Raw genomic sequence first — 18,652 nt, 5'->3', positions numbered from 1 at the left:
TGTTGGATAGATTTATATAATGTCAATTATGATTTTTCACAGCAGCACTGAAGGACATGCAGAACATGAGTAATTAAAATTGTAATATTGGTTAAAATTGTCTTTAGTACACAGGGATGGAACGTTTAATTACTAAAATTTGATAAAATCTTAATAGCTATTATTAAGATTTTACTTAAAGTATTTCATCAGATATCCTCTGATCAATCTGCTGTTCTTTTGTTTAATTTTATGTTCTGGCACATGAGAAGGATTTTTTTAAATTTCCCTCATACCTCTTGATTTTGAAAAATCTTTTGCTAAAACATAATTAATTTTCCATTGTATTTCCTCTTACATAATAATTTAGTATAATTTAATCCATTTTCTGCAATAGACTATCTAATAAATTTTTCTTTAAGGACACAGAGGTCATTGATGTTACAAACACCTAAATCTAGCATTGGACAGATGTAGTAAGGTTTGTTGGGCACCACATAATGCAAATAGCACAAAGGGTTTTTCTTTGAAAATAATTTTGTTTAGCTTTAAAAATCTACTTAGCAGTTAACGATGGGTTTGAGATGTAGATCAGGAAAGGTCATCTTTCTACAGATTTTACTACAGTAGAAAAGGTGACTATAACTTTTTGATCTCTTGGGGCCAAAAAACTATCCACAAACCTAATAGGCTATTCTCTAATTTGTTTCATAATAAACAATTTCAGAAGTAAGATTTTAAAATGGGGTCATGTCACTGCAGGTAATTCGTCTCTTTTGCAGTTTAGCCTAATGTTAATTAAAAATTCACGCTGCAAAACCAAAGCAATGTAATTTTTTAAATGTCAAGATATTCACTGTTGTAACCTTGAATAATATAATATGCTTCAGAGTAATTGAGAACTATTGAAACTGAAGGAGTTACTTAAAAATTGTGCTTTGTTCAGTTCATCTGCATCGTAAATCTCTGCTTAACTGCAGGAAAGAACTGGAGGAGTATGAAGAGACAAAGAAGAAGGAACGGGAAAAGAAAGCGATAGAAGAGGAAGAGAGAAGAAAGCATTACCAAGCCCGAAAGATACATTACCTCCTCAGCACTGAGCAGGTCTGTGTACCTGTCCTGACAGCTTGTATAGTCGCCTGGGTCCCTGCCTGACAGAGATAAACTATCAGGCTGAATGGGACATGACTTGCTGAAATGATATCACAAAGACAATACTTCGAGTTCAATTTAGTGCCTTTCTATTGTGGAGTGCAAGCACCATGACTACTAGGTGACAGCATCTTCATACAGGCAGCATCAGCATTGTTGGCAGAAAGAGCCCAAGTCAGCAGTTTGATCTGCTGGCAGATAACACAACAGGAAGGGCATAACCTCAGCCTAACAACTCATTTTGACTGCCTCGTTTTGTGTTGTAGTATTGTCAAGCACAGCCAACAAGCTGTTAAACTAAGATGGTAAACCTTTTTTTTAATTGTCTTATCTTTTTTGCAACTGTTTCAGCAGGGTAGAGTTCCGAAGCGTAGGTTAATTGCATCTGACAGACTTGTTTTATGAAGGCTGCTTTAGGTTCATAAAGCAGCCGCTTTTCAAAATCAATGTGTCTAGGAATGTCTGGAAGAATTTTTTGATGAGTTGCTACAAGCAAACAAAGCATCCTCTGTTTACATAGTGTATTTAGCAGAATGGGTAGAAAACTCAAATAATAATAATAGCACAACAAAATCCTTTTTTGTTGTCTATCTGCTATTCTACTGATGCTTTGTCTTTGCCATATACGTGTTGTACAGAAGTCAATTCGTTGATAAGGACAGGAAGCTGAGCTCATATTTCAATTATCACATAAAAGTGTACATTTTGTGATTTTAAAAAAATCATAGTTTGAAATATAATGCACCAGTAATAGAAGCACAGATATTTATAGATAGTTTAATATTAATGTTCTAGGTTACATAACAAAACTATAATCTTGCAAGGGCTGGGATGTAAATCGGGTCACTTGTATGATTTGTCCATTCATGAATGTGTGCTGGCAAATATGTGCTGCATCAGAAATCGGTGAGCCAGACTATTGTTATGGTTAGAAAAGTAATGCAGTATGAAATTCTGACCCACTTATTATAGAAGCCATATTGAGCTAAAAAACTGACATTTTTTGTAAGATTGTTGAGACTTATTTTTTAAATGCAAGTAACTTGCATATATTTGCATCTGTTGTATCTTTATCCTTAAAATTCAGAAATTGCACAATGAAAGTCCTGAAAAGATGTTTCATAATTTTCAGTTTATACATGCATTTCAAAGCCATCATTTTATTATGCACATTATTTTCAAAATAAGGTTAGAAAGCAAGTCAGCAGAGCATGCGAATGACTGAATTAATAGCATACTGATAAGCAATAGGACTAAATTGGAAGAAAGTATGAACCATTTTGCCCTCCTGCAATAGAATGAAAAACCTCAAAGAAGCTGAAATACTGGAAGGGAGACTTCTCCAAATATACTAAACAATAAAACTAATAAGACACCAGGAGAAAGTGAGGACTGCAGATGCTGGAGATCAGAGCTGAAAAATGTGTTGCTGGTAAAGCACAGCAGGTCAGGCAGCATCCAAGGAGCAGGAGAATCGACGTTTCGGGCATAAGCCCTTCTTCAGGAAATGAAGAAGGACTTATGCCAGAAACGTTGATTCTCCTGCTCCTTGGATGCTGCCTAACCTGCTGCGCTTTTCAGCAACATATTTTCAGCTCTAATAAGACACAAGCACAAACATGCATTCAATGTAACAAAATGTAGGGATTTATTAAAGCTCAATTCAGTATATTTTTGACAGTTCTTAAAGTTTTGCACTCTTCAACCTAGCCACAAAAAGAAAGGAATCCAAATTATAATCCATATAATAGCTTGGTATAACTTATTCTCAGTAATTCCTATGGAAATGTGTTTTTATTAAAATAAATGTATTTTGCTACGTTACACAGTCATTGTGAAACAATCAGTCCTGACACCTGGGTGAAGGAAGATCATGTCCAAGGGCTATAACTTTCACATCAAAGACTCTCTCCCAAGGTCCCAATGCATTATGTCATTACAGCCCCTCAAGTGTGTTTGTGTCTGTTTTATATATATATATAGACTGATAAAACTTCTATTATCATTTCATGACAGTGTTCTAAAACCAGGAAAGGAACATATTTTATTCTTAATACTGGTTCCCAAAGGAGAGGTATCAGACTCATTTTTAAATATTAACGTGCTGAATAAGCTGCTCAGATATAAAATTCAGTATCATGTTGGCGTGTTTCAAAGTTTAAACGTTATTAAATTTAATAAAAATGAACTACTTCCACACAACCATGTGAGCTATCAAACAAAGTTTTATTTTCAAAGTATGACAAATGCAAATTTTTGTTAATTGCTATAACCTCTCTAACTGAACCCTCAAATACCAAAATATGGTGACAATGACATTTTAATTTGTGCACCTTTAACAAATGTTTTCAGGAGATAATCAGACAAAAAGATTTATGTGAGACAAACCCATTTTGGAAATTTGGTCAATAATTTAGATTTGCGGGGGCATCTGAAAGGTAGAAGGAGATGAAGGTGTATTGAGTGGGAATTTTAGAGCTTAGGATCTAGATGGCTGAAGGCAAATTCATCAATGGTAGTGCAACAAAAGTTAGGGATACGTGAGAGATAAAATTTGGTAGAATAAAGATGATCATTGGTAGGCTGTAAAGTGACTAAGACCATGAAGGATTTGGACGCAAGTATGTACATTTTTAATTCAAGGATTTTTCAGTTTGAGAATCATTTTAGAAAGACAAGTGTGATACATTATGTATGGGTATTTTTAGTTAGTGTACTTCAGTCTCCTGGAATAAAGAAGTTGTAATTATATAATTTGTCTCATAACCTTGAGACATTCCCAACATATATTAGAGCCAATTAAATATAGTAGTGGCTACAGATTTCTTGAATCTATTCTAGGTACCACTGATAACAATAATGAAATGATGCAAAAACAACTGAAGATAAATGGGTGAATTATAAATAGGAGTGGGCCATTTGGCCCTTCAAGGCAGCTATGCCATTCAGTTAGGTCACAGTTGATCCATATTCTCCAAAAGCCTTTTACCCCCTTGCTTCCACAAATTTTTAGTTCCCCTCTGGCCACAGGGGAAGTGCCAGAGGAATGGAAGATGGCAAATGTAGTTCTACCTTTTAAGAAGGATGCTAGAGATGAACCAGGAAATTACAGAATGGTGAGTCTCATGTCAGTGATAGGGAAACTAGTGGAGAAAATTCTGAAGAAGTGAATTAATACCCACTTGGAAAGGCATGGGGTTAATTAGGGGTAGTCAACATGGCTTTGTCAGAGGGAGTTTATGTCTAACAAATTTGTTTGAACCTTTGAAAATGTGATCATTTGTGCGGATGAGGGAAGTTCAGTTGTTGTAGTTTATGTGGATTTTAGCAAAGCTTTTAACAAGGTCACACATGGGAGACTAAATGAGAAGTTTAAAGCCGGATGGGATGGAGAAAAACTGGCTTAGGAATAGAACACAAGGGGTAGTGGTAAAAGGCTGTTCGAGTGACTGGAGGCTTGTGTCCAGTGGTATACCACTTGGCTCAGTACTGGAACCTTATTGTTTATTATATACATAAATGATATAGATAAAAATGTGGAGGGGCATATTAAGCAAATTTGCAGATGGCACCAAGATTGGTAGAGTGGTTAATAGCACAGAAGATGGTTGCGGTTATAGGAAGATATAGATGGGTTGATCAGATAGGCAGACCAGTAACAAATGGTATTTCAAGGCAGAACATTTAATGAATGACAGAACACTGCGTGGGCGAGGGCCGGGGGGGGGGGGGAAGGAGGGTGGTAAGGGGACATTCATAATGTTGCCTGGGATGGAGAAATTGAGCTGTAAGAAGAGACTAGATTGACTTGGATTATTTTCTTTAGAGCTGAGAAGACTGAGGGGGACATGATTGAGGTGTATTAAATTATGAGGGGATGGACATGATGAATAGAGAGCAGTTATTCCCCTTGGTTGAGGTGTCAATTATGAGAAGGCACAGTTTTGGGGTAAGGGGCAGGAGATTCCGAGGGGATTTGGGAAAAAGTTTTTTTTTCATTCAGCGGGTAGTGGGAATATGGAATGCACTACCTGGGAAGGTAGTGGAGGTAGGAAACCTTATAACCTTTTAACGAATATTTGAATTAGCTCTTCAAATATAATTCAAGGATGGGGGACAAGTGCAGGAAATTGGAATTAGCGCACTTTTAGTCTAGTTATATCAATGCAGATTCAAAGGACTGAAGGACGTTTTCTATGCTGTGTAAATCTATGGAAAAGTCTATTTATCTATTCCTTCAAATTTTTTGAATATATGGCTTCCATTGGCTTTTGAGGAAGAGTATTCTGAAAACTCTTAAACCTCTGTTAGAAAAAAAACTCCTCACGTGCATTGGATGGGTGACCTTTTATTTTTTAGAAATTGACCCCTTCGAATAAGTTATCTCACAAGAGAAAACATCCTTTTCACATGCACCATATCTAACTTCAACCAAGCCATGTCTTACTCTCTAAATGTTAACAAATAGATTAGATTACTTACAGTGTGGAAACAGGCCCTTTGGCCCAACAAGTCCACACCGCCCCACCGAAGCGCAACCCACCCATACCCCTACATTTACCTTTTACCTAACACTACGGGCAATTTAGCATGGCCAATTCACCTAACCTGCACATCTTTGGACTGTGGGAGGAAACCGGAGCACCCGGAGGAAACCCACGCAGACACTGGGAGAACGTGCAAACTCCACACAGTCAGTCGCCTGAGGCGGGAAATGAACCCGGGTCTCTGGCGCTGTGAGGCAGCAGTGCTAACCACTGTGCCACCGTGCCGCCCACAATAGAAGACAGGCTTGTCCAAACTTTCTCGTAAAACAACCCACCCTTTGCAGGAATTAGTCTAGTGGACATTCTCTGAACTGCCTCCAATGTATTTGCGTTCTTCCTTAAATAAAGCAACTAACACCATATATAAAGGTGGCCTCACTAATGTCTTATATCGCTAAAGCATAATTTCCTTACTCCTGTACTTCCTTTTTCCTTTATTCATCTACGGGCTGAAGGTGTCATTGGCTAGGCAGCATTTATTGCCCATTCCTAATTGCCCAGAGGGCAGGTGAGAGTCAACCATTTTTGCTGTGGGTCTGGAGTCGCATGTCGGCCAGACCAGATAAGGATGGCAGTTTCCCTCCCTAAAGACATTCATGAACCAGGTGGGTTTTTCCAACAATCAGGCAATGGATTCATGGTCATCATTCGATTCCCAATTCCAGATATTAATTTGAATTCAAATTCTACCATCTGCTATGGCAGGATTCAAGCCTAGGTCCCCAATTCATTTTGCAATAAACAATAACATTCTATTAGCTTTCTGAATTATTTGCTGTACTTAATTACTAACCGGGTTGGCAATCCATCCATTAAGACACTAAGATCCCTCTGCATCTTGCAGCTCTACACTGTCTTACCTTTTAGATACTATGCTTTTTAATTCTTCCTGACAAAATGGACAATCTCACATTTTTCACATTATACTCCCATTTACTCATTTTCTTAACCTCTCCATGTTCTTTTGTAACCTCCTTATGTTGTCTTCACTACTTTCTTGCCTACCTACATTTGTATCATCAGGAATTTTAGCAGTTAAGCCATCATCTTCATCCAAATCAGTGAGATAAATGTTAAAAAATTGAGAACCAGCACTGGTGGCATACCATTATGGTTGCTGAAAATTGGAAATAAAAACTCGAAGTGTCAGAGAAACGAAACCAGTCTGGCAGCATATGTGCACAGAGAAATAGAGTTAATGTTTTGAGTCCAGTATGATTTCTTTGAAAATGAGAGGAACTGGAAAATAATGGACTTTCTAAAAATAATTTCTAATGTCTTCCCATCCCCTTTCCTTTTTTTTTGAATAAAGCAGTTACCTCCACCATTTTCCAATCTAATGGAATCTTCCCAGAATCTATGGAGTTTTAGATAGTTTTTAAAAAATGCATCAACTGACCTTTCCGTTAATTCTGTGAGACAAAGTTCATGAGGATCCAGGCACTCATCAACTTACAGCTGCAACAATTTGTTCAATACCTCTTCCCTGGTTATTAAATTTCTTCCCTCCCTTCCATTTTCTATTTCTGAGATGTTAATTGTATCCTCTATAATGAAGACTGTGCAGCTATCTGCCATTGCTTTATTTTCTATTATTAATGCCCCTTACTCATATTCTGAAGAACCAATGCTCACTTTGTTACCTCTTTCCTTTTTAAATATAGTTTTTTGCTATCCGTTTTTATATTTCTAATGAGCAGTCAACCATACTCTAATTTTTCTCTTCTCATTAACTTTTTAGTCATTCTTTGCTTTTTAAAAAAAATGCTATCCAATCTTACGACTTATCCTATCATTGTGTAATTATTTGTTTTTACTTTAAGTCTGATATTACCTTTAACATTTTTATTTAAACCATCCATGGTAGATCCTCTTAAAAGTTTTTTTGCTTGTTCGAATGTTTCTATTTTTGCATGTTCTGAAATGTCTCCTTAAATGTATGCTGTTGCATCTCTATGGACCTAACCCTGAACCTAATTGGCCAGTTCACTTTGGCACTGCTTTCAAGGAGTCATAATTGCCCTTATTTAAGTTTCAAATACTTGTCTTGGACACATTAGTCTAAAAATAGATTTAATTATAATCAAACTTCTGAGCATGAAATTTCCTAAACCATCTACCTAAGATCAGTGCAAGTAGTCACAATCTGATATTGGGATTTTTACAGCGGTATTTTGGAAAATTTCTATAATTTAAATTGACAATGCCTCTCTTGCTGAGGTTGAGACAAGAAATTTTGATACCATTTCAATTCAGTTTCCATTTAGGTTGAAACTAGAAGCAGGTTTGGCCGCACTGCAATACTTCACTTCAGTCTCAAGCAGGTCAATGGCTGCTTTCTGCTTCATAAGTAATTTATCCTCCTTCTGATTCTGTGGCTACTATTATGATATAAATTGGCCTTGACTAGACAGTTAAGTAAATTTCACGCTCAGGTAGCTGTTCCACTTACCCAATCTGGCATAAAGGAAGGCAATACTTCACTTTCATCCAAAGGTGCTGGGATTTTTCTTTCTTTCTCTTTCTCATGGTCACAGGTCTTCAATCTACTCAATCTACTCAAGAGGAATGCTACCTCCACCACAAGGGATATTATTAGGATATCAAAAACATTTTTGATTATGGACACATGAATTCAGGCATGATTCCCACCACAATTTTGAAAATCTGTGTTTTGCACAGATTTTTTGTTGCCAGCTTGTATACATGAACACTTAACTGGATCAGATTGTTCTAGGTTAATAACTGTGTTGAACATTTTAATTTAGCTTGACAAACTGGTTTCCACAAACAGAATATGCAGGTTATAATTTTACTTCATGAATGAGGAATGCTTTTAAAAGTACTGCAGCATGATATTTTACTTGGAGATTTATTTTAAATCCAGATATTTCAGGTATCCACTCCAGTTTTTATATATGGATGTTCTTTGTACATAAACCAGCTAGAGTTTTAAAAATAGCAATGACACATAAGCATTGTATAGAATGTTGATTTCTAACTTAGACGAAAAAAAATCCAGTTATATATTTACAACGTTGATTTGACCAGTTCTATTAAAGCCTGAGTGCTCCTAAGAGAATTATCTGGAACAAGTTTGTACCTTCCACCTCAAGTGGAAAAATGAAATAGCTTCCTTACAAGTTCGAAAAAAGAGTTATAAAGGATTACAACATTAACTTTGTTTCTCTCTCCACAGATGCTGCCAGACCTGCTGAATTTCTCGAGCACTTTGTTTTTATTTCAGCTGCAGCTCATGCTGTTCTTCACTTCCAGCAGAAACCATAAAATAATGATTATGTGTGAATGCGAAGTGAAAACTGATTCAGCTTGTTTGCATAACTTGTAAAATCAAGTAGTTATATCTTTCTATTCTTCCCATGGAAAATAATATGGAAGAATGAAACAATTCACAAACTAATTAACAGCCTAAAAAATGCCAAGGTGAGCACAGCCATATGGCTGTAACATCAATATAACATTATTAGGATGACTATCATAAAATTATTACAGTTTTTTAGTGCACTGGCAGTCTTCACAATACAGAGTGGGTTGGGTGTGAATGCTAAGCTAGATTCCAGCGCTGAAACTCTTGTATACTGGCAAGTTTGATGACCTTCTGCATCACAAGTGGAAAAATGAATTTATCTGATAATGTAATTCAGTTAAGTCTTTACATGAGAAAGGACCATTTGCATTATGCACTATGGGGCTCCAGAATCAAGCAACTGTACATGTGAACCTTCCAGGAAGAAGAGGGATAAAAGAAACATTTTGAGAAAGGAGAATATTTGTCATTAATATAGCTTAAAAAGCATTAGAAAATAATGCAATCTTACAGTGGATTTTATTTTTGTATTTTACCACATTTGATTTCTGGAGTTAATTGCGAGGAAAGCTAAAATGAATGTGATGTTTCTGTGCTTTTCTCTTTTTAACATTATTATTGGAAATACTGATACTGTGTACAAATAAGCCATTATGCCTCCTGCCTTAATGAACCAGTTTTTTTCAACTGAATGGCCACTGTCGGATTGATTGTTGAAATCAGCATGCCTTGTTCAACAATCGATTTTTGGATTCTATTCACTCATTGGAAACAAGCTGGTTCTTCACTGAAACATATTTTATGTGTGTGCCATTTCATGCACATATGATCTGACTTTGAATTATAAATTCCTTAATGGGTCTTCATTATTATTCTGTCAATTGCTGGGCTTGAACTCATTTCAGTTATTCCCTTGTGAATGCAGTTGGATGATCTTTTCACAAATTTTTGACATTTTTCTTTGGGAGAGGAAAATAAGTTCATAAGACAGAATATGAAAGAGAAGTCAACTGTTTGCAACAAAGCAATTTAATATGGTTTGTGCATATCAAGAATATTTCTGCAATTTCATAACTGAAAAATGTTAATCTCCAACTCAGCCAGAGATAATTGCAACTAATTTAGAAATGTAATTCATTTTTTAAACAAAATTGTGCTCCATTTATGTTAATGAGCCAAGATATTGTTATACGATTCATAAAAACATAATCTCGGTTGTGGCACATGCCAAAACGTGAAATGTCATGAATGGCATTATTTGTACCTCTTTAGTTTGTTTTGCAGAACTCAGCTCATGGTATATTATGTAAATAAGTCTGATCATGTGATAATCAGTGTTTAAAGAAAGATTTTAAATTTCAATTCTGCATTGTGCTAAATTAGCTCATATTTGGTCTGGATCAGTGGGGAAAGGGATTGGAGGAAGGAACATACTGGAGTTATAGAGTCACAGTCATCGAGATGTACAGCACGGAAACAGACCTTCGGTCCAACCCATCCATGCTGACCAGATATCCCAACCCAATCTAGTTCCACCTGTCAGCAGCCAGTCCGTATCGCTCCAAACCCTTCCTATTCATATACCCATCCAAATGCCTTTTAAATGTTGCAATTGTACCAGCCTCCACCACCACCTCTGGCAGCTCATTCCATACACGTACCACCCTCTGTGTGAAAAAGTTGCCCCTTAGGGGTGGCTCAGTGGTTAGCACTGCTGCCTCACAGCGCCAGGGACCCGGATTCAATACCCGCAACTGTCTGTGTGGAGTTTGTACATTTTTCTCCGGGTGCTCCGGTTTTGTCCCACAGTCCAAAGATGTGCATGTTAGGTGAAATGGCCATGCTAAATTGCCCGTAGTGTTAGGTGCATTAGTCAGGAATAAATGTATGGGAATGGGTCCGGGTGGGTTGCTCTTCGGATGGTCGGTGTGGACTTGTTGGGCCGAAGGGCCTGTTTCCACGCTGTAGGGAATCGAATCGAATCGAATAGAGTCTCGTTTATATCTTTCCCCTCTCACTCTAAACCTATGCCCTTTGGTTCTGGACTCCCCGACCCCAGGGAAAAGACTTTGTCTATTTATCCTATCCATGCCCCTCATAATTTTGTAAACCTCTATAAGGTCACCCCTCAGCCTCCGATGCTCCAGGGAAAACAGCCCCAGCCTGTTCAGCCTCTCCCTATAGCTTAAATCCTCCAACCCTGGCAACATCCTTGTAAATTTTTTCTGAACCCTTTCAAGTTTCACAACATCTTTCCAATAGGAAGGAGACCAGAATTGCACGCAATCTTCCAACAGTGGGCTAACCAATGTCCGCAACATGACCTCCCAACTCCTGTACTCAGTACTCTGACCAATAAAGGAAAGCATACCAAACGCTTTCTTCACTACCCTATCTACCTGCGACTCCACTTTCAAGGAGCTATGAACCTGCACTCCAAGGTCTCTTTGTTCATCAACACTCCATAGGACTTTACACAGTTTAAAAGTCCTGCTAAGATTTGCTTTCCCAAAATGCAGCACCTCGCATTTATCTGAATTAAACTCCATCTGCTACTTCTCAGTCCATTGGCCTATCTGATCAAGATCCTGTTGTAATCTGAGGTAACCTTCTTTGCTGTCCACTACACCTCCAATTCTGGTATCAATAGCAAAGTCATTAACTGTACTTCTAATGCTCGCATCCTAATCATTTATAATCCTGTTTACTGTTGAATTATCACTGGTGGAAAGTGTATATTTGCAGTGCTAAACTAAATTGTGTTACAGGCCAACCATAGCAATGATCTAATGACACTTACTTGAAAAATTCTGTGAAATTAAACAAACCATGATTGCATCTGAAATCAGAAAAAAAAGAAGCAAAGTAGTTTAATTATGCACTTGAGAGTGCTTTTAAACTTAGTTAGAAGACAGGTCTGTCTGCTAGAAGTATTTCTTTAGGTTTAAAAAGACTCTATTGCTATCTCCAAACTGTTATCATTGACACAAGTGGATTTCTCATTCAATAACATGACTGTTGGAGTGAAATTTCACTTACATTGACTGCTTTCCTAACTTACTCAAGTGGTTTATTTCATATACACAGTCGGCATCTACAGTGATTGTCAACAGGTTATTCTGTCATATCCTCGTTGAAATTTATTCTGTATTTAACTGATGTCTTACCTTCCAGAGATGCTCAAATGTGAAATTCAAAAATGGCCAAGTTCAGGAATCAGAGTATCATGCAATATTCTAATGTAAATCAATTTTCAATTGAATAATTTATGGATTGCCAGTCTGAATCTACAAAAGAGGATCAGTATGTAGGTTGAAACAATTATGGCTGAAGACTTGGAGAAAGTTAACAGTTGAAAGTACCTATGGTCAGTGATGGTAGAAGATGGAATTCAGAGAAGTGGAAATTAAGTAAAGGATTAGCTGTGATTAGAGTAATTGGAATAAGTGTAGTGGAGTATCGTGTAATAGAAAAATATCACTGAAACTTACAACAGTAGTGATACCAACTTGTTTAATTGTGCAGAAATATGGGCAAAATCAAGAAGAAAGGAACAATGACTTGATGTGAATACTAAGATGGGTGTGTAAAGCATTGAGAAAGGGCAACATCATGAACCAACAGCTCAGGGACTCATAAAGACTGGGAGCATTAAAGAAAGGAGCTGAAGTGGTATGATCAGCTGTTATGGAGAGACAGCAGATGTGATGAGGTGTATAATCAGACTACCAGGAAGCAGAAGAGGAAGGCCAAAGACTAGCTTGAAAAGCACATGGTAATGAGCGATTTAAATATAGCAGGACTCTGAAAGAGAGTTGGGTGGTTGCAAGGAGGAGATGGAGAAGTGTGAATAACCAGTGGTGACCGCAAGTACAGTAGGAGAAGCCAAAAGAAGATGCTGCAAATTCTGCAAGATGGGCATAGTAATATATATATATAATATATAATGCCATCAGTTTAGAAAAGTAATTATGTTTGCATTCTGAAAGAGGTATATCTTTACATATAATTTCCTTATGAGATAGTAAAAATGATGGAGATTTAACGAAAATGTGATACTTCAAAGTATTTCTTGCTTAGACCTATAGTTATGTTTAGTGTAAAGCTTTGTTACTGCCTAACTACCACTGTATAAATGATCAAATCTTCATTGGCTTTGGTATAGGTTATATTAAAATATTTGAAGCTTCTAAAAATATCTCTTACAATACTTGGCAAGAGCTTTCCAGTTTGCAGACAGGAGTTTTACGTCTGATTGACATTGTGTGTCATCTACAATTATGATCAGTCTTGTTGATCTTTTGGTCAGATTCTTAACATTAGTGAATATCTAGGAACGTTGGCCTTAGATGTAAGCTAATGGCTTTTTGAGAATTCAGTAAAGTTCAGATCTTATTAACAGCTCAAATGCTTAGTATTTTGAATGTTTACAGCTTTTTAAGCAGCTGATTTCAATTTTGTAAAACCTTCCGTTTAGCTTATTAAAATGAACAGATAATCAATATTGACAGTGATGGATAGCAAAAACCTAATGTACGAGATACTTACACACTCTGTATTCTCAGTTTCACATTTGTAATTATTATGGTGATTTGATTGCGTTGTCTAAAGTAACATCAAATAGATATTCCACAATAGATTTGTGTTTGTGAATGTAGTTTTGTATTATGATTCAGTAAAAATGTTAATGTTTCCTTTTTTACCCAAACTTTCCAAATTGAGATGTAAACTAGCTTATTTAATTTCAATATCTCAAAGATTTACAAATATGTTGTGGAATATTTTGGGGCAGACAAAATTAACTAAGTTACTACTTCTTAACTCACACTCAGTACATTATAGTATCATGAGACCTGGACATGATATACTATGCAAAGAAAAGACTGAACAGTTAGCACCATTGCTGTCTCAGACATTCCTTCAGTAGGGCAAGTGATATAATAACCAAAATAATAGATACATATTAATTTCATTGGCTTAGATTCAATGCTATTGATGAGGTGGGTGATGGCTACATACCTAAAGACCTACTGGATGGTGAACTGGTCGGTGAACTGGTGTCCTGAATGCCCATGTTTCTGCGACAAGAACACCTACAAGTGAAATATGAAAATACAAGATATTGACATTGACAACTGCCAAGCAGAATGACCTGATAGTCATTCCTCTGATGTTCTTTTTGCAAGAAGTGGGAAGAACAAAAAGATCAGCTGGCCAAGAAGGCCCAGAGAAAATGGAGCCCAGTAAAAACTTCACCTTCCCTAGTGTCTTCTTCTGGAACAAATGCTGCAGAAAATGTGCGCCAAGGCACATTTTGTTTTACAGACAGTTGACCACCACTGCGCAATCATCTTGTGAGACAAGGCTGTAAAACATACTAATTTTTTGTATAACCTTGCATAAAGTCATGGTGGCGAATTATTTTGCCGAACACTAGTCTCCTTCACAGAAAACTTTATTCTGAACAAAATGGTGTACAAATTGCTTAACATTACTTGACATCAAATCAATGTGCCCCATTCAAATACATGTTCCTTACCAAATGATCCTCTAGACTTGGATCAAAAATATCTAACACCCTTCCCAGCTGATGCTAAAATCTACTAAAAGGTGCACATTGACTTCCACTCTGTCATTCCCAAATTGCGGCTATACTTAACACTTTGAGTGAGCATTAGAATAATTTGCAGATTCAAAATAGGGAAAAAAAAGTCATTAAATATATTCCTTTAAAGCCAACACACAAACTACTTAAAGGAGTGATGTATACAATCATTCTTTGTATAGGAACTGAATTATTTCACATGTAGTATAGAACTAAGATAATGTATTTACCCTTGTGCTATCATCTCGGGTATTCTTACAGCTTTTATTAAACCCATGCATCTCTTATGGAACAATTACTTTAATTGTATACACAGCAACAGCTGACCTGTAATATTTTGGACTTAGATGTGAAGTCAGGCGTGTCTGATGTACAACCACAGCAGCACGTGTCTTTATTTTACAGTGCCTTAAATTACACCAGCATGAATAGTGCTTTAAAAAGCCAAAAATCCTCATTTGCAAATTATCATCATATGACAAGCCAATTATCCTTTAAATGCATTCTTAGAGCTTCGAAAATTAGCACATAGAGTTGTTTGTTGAATTGCAGACTACAAGGTATTGTGTGCAATAGGTAGTATGTATTTGAACAGGTGTATTGTAAAGATAGGCACCTCAATCATATAGTCAGTTTTGAATGCTGCTCATTGAAGGCAATTAATTGTGTCTGTTAACAGTTTTCTCATTGAATTTCGAACAAGTTGTAATCAAGGCTAATTTGTTGTAGAATAAAAATTGTAATAACACAATAATTCCTGCTCGTCAACCTGTTAAAATAATTTGTGGCAGAATGCTTCCAAATATAACATTCAAATTTACAATATCCATTTTCTGTAGTTTAAGTTTAGTCAAATGTTAATTCTAAATCAGTTTATGATATAATTATTTTCACTGATAATTTTTAAAGTTCTCAAAAATAACTGATCATAGCGAAAATTAAATGGTTTTCAAGAAGATATTGCAATTAAATACAAATGACTGAAATTGCTCCTAATTTAAATTATTTCAGTATAATTAGATACTTTAATTCTTAGAATGTAATACTTTACATTTGCTATGTAAAGTCTTTGCTAGAAAATGCCCACAGTATAATTATTGGGAGTACTTCAACTTGTGTGAATTTACATTTAGTAATCTTCCAAAATTAACTATTTGTATTGTTTTGCCAATGTCATGAAGTTGTCCCTTTTATTTGTGTTATAATACATACTTTAAAGTTCAGAAAAAAACTACATAAATGTTGTATGTAATTTGAATCACTATAAAGAATTTGTGCACTCTCCAACAACAAAATATCATTAATGAAAACAAAGAATTAAATCTGAAACAGCAGTAAAGAAATGCAAAATTAAACATAAAAATGCATTAATGTTTAAATGAAAAATGTAACAGCAAAAAGAGCATATAGTTTATGATACTCAACTTACTGTTATTTATCTCAGAAAACAAAACAAAAGTTATGGTAGAAATGTTATACCTTTAGTTTAATTATTATTTAGCATATTGTAAAGGAATTGATGAAATGCTAAGAATAACTTTTTTATTATAGATTAAAGAGGATGACAAAAATGATGGCTATTAATTGAATCTTAATTAATGTTTTTTTAAATTTATAACTGAGATTGCACATTCAAATTCTGCTTCTCTGTAAATTGCACATTCAAACTAAAACGGTTTCGTTTTCATCAAAGATTAGCCAAAAGAATCAATTATAAAATGCTGCAGATTCTCCTGTTCTACTTAATTGTAATAATTCCAGATATTTGTTAAATATTTGTAATAAAACATTTAAGTATCATTTAGAAGTTTGACTAGTTCTAAAATTAATTTCCTCTTCCAGTATGCATACTTATGTTTAAAATACAAAAGTTACTTGTGATTGTTATGTTTTATATTTCAGTGCAAGTTTGGTTTAGTTTTCAGGTTTTTGGGGGAAATGTTTGGTTTATCTCTGTGTTTCAAACTGTGCCTTTAGTAGTCTGAAAAAGTAAGTCATAGTTAGTATTAGGTCATCTCTGCTTCTCAAGTGGCTTGTTTTGGTAATTACTTTCTGCATTAATTATTATATTTGTTTAATTAATCTTCGCAAAGCATTTGTGTGATGAAAGGATGTACGTGCATGGCAATGTATAATTTCAGTTCTCTCCGGAGTACCCATAAATGTGTTTACAACCATTCAGTTAAAAGTGTAATTGTGCACTTGGCAAGTCGAATGTTACCTTTTGAGCTTTCATTGAGAATAATTAAATCTTGAATATCTTATTGCATGTTGGATTTGGCAATGTGCTAACAATCCACCTTTTTCTTAACATCAGGTCAATTATTTGCTGAGTGCGATTTTTATAAATCTCGTGGCAGTTGCATGTCTTGATAATTATGATGAAGTATGTTGGTCAGTGTTGATTCAGCAATCCTATCTCAGGCAAATACTTCATTCACTGATCTCCTTCATGCTCTTCTTTACGGTCATTAAACTTCTTGTGCCTTTTCTTGCCATCCCCTGTGGCCCTAATTATAAAAGGCCTATATGAAAAACATCTAGATTGGGGAGGAAGCTGACTGATGGATTGATAGCTTTGCAAAAGGGTCCAGAATTTAAATGCTATTCAATGGATGACTGGCCAACAAAAGGCACGTTTGCAGATATGCTTGACCTGGTGCAATTAATATTCTAGTTCATGCATGAATTCCTCTGATGGAGGGGGACTTAAAGTGCCAAAAGTGTGTCGCCTGCATAACTTATTTTCTCTTTCACGACAACCAGAATTTTATACTTAAAAATATCAGTGTTTTCACAGCTCATTTGCCCCACTGTGTGATCAGTATACTAGCCAGAAGTAGAACTTGATGCAGAGAGGTCAGAAGGAAGCTATTAACAGGGTCACTCCTGAGAATTCAACAGCTTTATTGAGTTCAGTTTTAGCTTGAACGTACAGCATGAACCCAGGTGTGTTTTTTTTTAAAACAGCGAGTGCAGATTTCCCCAAAGTCTTTATCGGTTTAGAAAATTGCCAAAGAAAATGGATTCCCAGGCCACTGCTGGCAAAAGGCTGCTGAAGTTTATGACAAAACTTGAATGGTTAGGGAGAAGAAATATGTGACTTGCGCACAAGCATTTAGAATATGTTGCTTTATAATTTTGGCACAAATCTGTAATTTATTCTGACTGATTAAATTTGATACGAGATTGTCATTTCCATTTGGAGTTTGAACAAGTAATAGTTTAATGTCAAAAATAGTTGCATTTTCATTGCTGTCATATATTTATGGAACTATTTATTGGTACATTAGTGCACTAAATATATCTAACCATGGTTGGCCTAAGTTTGTTTTCATTTTCGGGTTGTTGCAAATTTAGAGTTTACATTTTTGTGCATTGCTTCATAGCTGAGAGTTAATACCTGTTACCTTTCTACCTAGCTTCCAGGTATTTATAACTCTCCATATTTGCTGTGCCCAAATGAGATGGAGTGCAGGTTGCAACAGGTCAGGCCATTGACTCCTAATTCATCTCGGAAAAAGGATACCACTGAGGGTCTTGTGGATCCATCAATACCTGAAATTCCATGCACCTCTCCTTCGTTAGGGCGACTGCCACGTTTAGGCTGGAAGAAACCACAGGTATGTTCTTTTATAGTCATGGAGCAGCCTTGGCATTTTTTGTTAAAAAGGGCTTGTTCTTGTTTTGTTTTTCTTCCAGTTAATGTTACAAATGGTTCTCAGTTATTCATAATGTACACAATCACAGATGTATGCAACATTAATAATTTGTAGAAAGCAGCACATCATCAATATTTCTATTTATATTAAACGTAAATCTAGGAACAAAATAGAGGTAAATTTGATATTAGGTATTCTATACTCTTACATGATAGTAGTAAGTCAAAGAAATATGAATTATTGACAGAAAACATGTTGCAATTTCTTCTTTGATTTTGCATCTCTGCCGACGATTCACTTTAAAGCTCATTCTATTGTTCTTCTTCATGTGTGGGTTTAGTCCAATATAAGCAAGGCATTCTTGGTTACAGTGTGGTGA

At 35.9% G+C, this 18,652-nt stretch overlaps 1 protein-coding gene across 2 annotated transcripts in view; it reads left to right on the top strand.

Moving 5' to 3' along the window:
- The window catches only part of spata17 (spermatogenesis associated 17), a 342,383-nt gene that overhangs the window by 59,772 nt on the left and 263,959 nt on the right, over window positions 1-18,652 (top strand). For both annotated transcript variants that reach the window (XM_072580768.1, XM_072580769.1), the window contains exons 6-7: window positions 960-1,083; window positions 18,034-18,234. In XM_072580768.1, coding sequence (XP_072436869.1) covers window positions 960-1,083; window positions 18,034-18,234 — 325 coding nt within the window. The remainder of the gene's footprint in view (window positions 1-959; window positions 1,084-18,033; window positions 18,235-18,652) is intronic.

The sequence above is a fragment of the Chiloscyllium punctatum genome, chromosome 11 (assembly GCF_047496795.1).
Source record: "Chiloscyllium punctatum isolate Juve2018m chromosome 11, sChiPun1.3, whole genome shotgun sequence".
NCBI lineage: Eukaryota > Metazoa > Chordata > Chondrichthyes > Orectolobiformes > Hemiscylliidae > Chiloscyllium > Chiloscyllium punctatum.
This window is presented reverse-complemented; position numbering and strand designations above follow the sequence as displayed.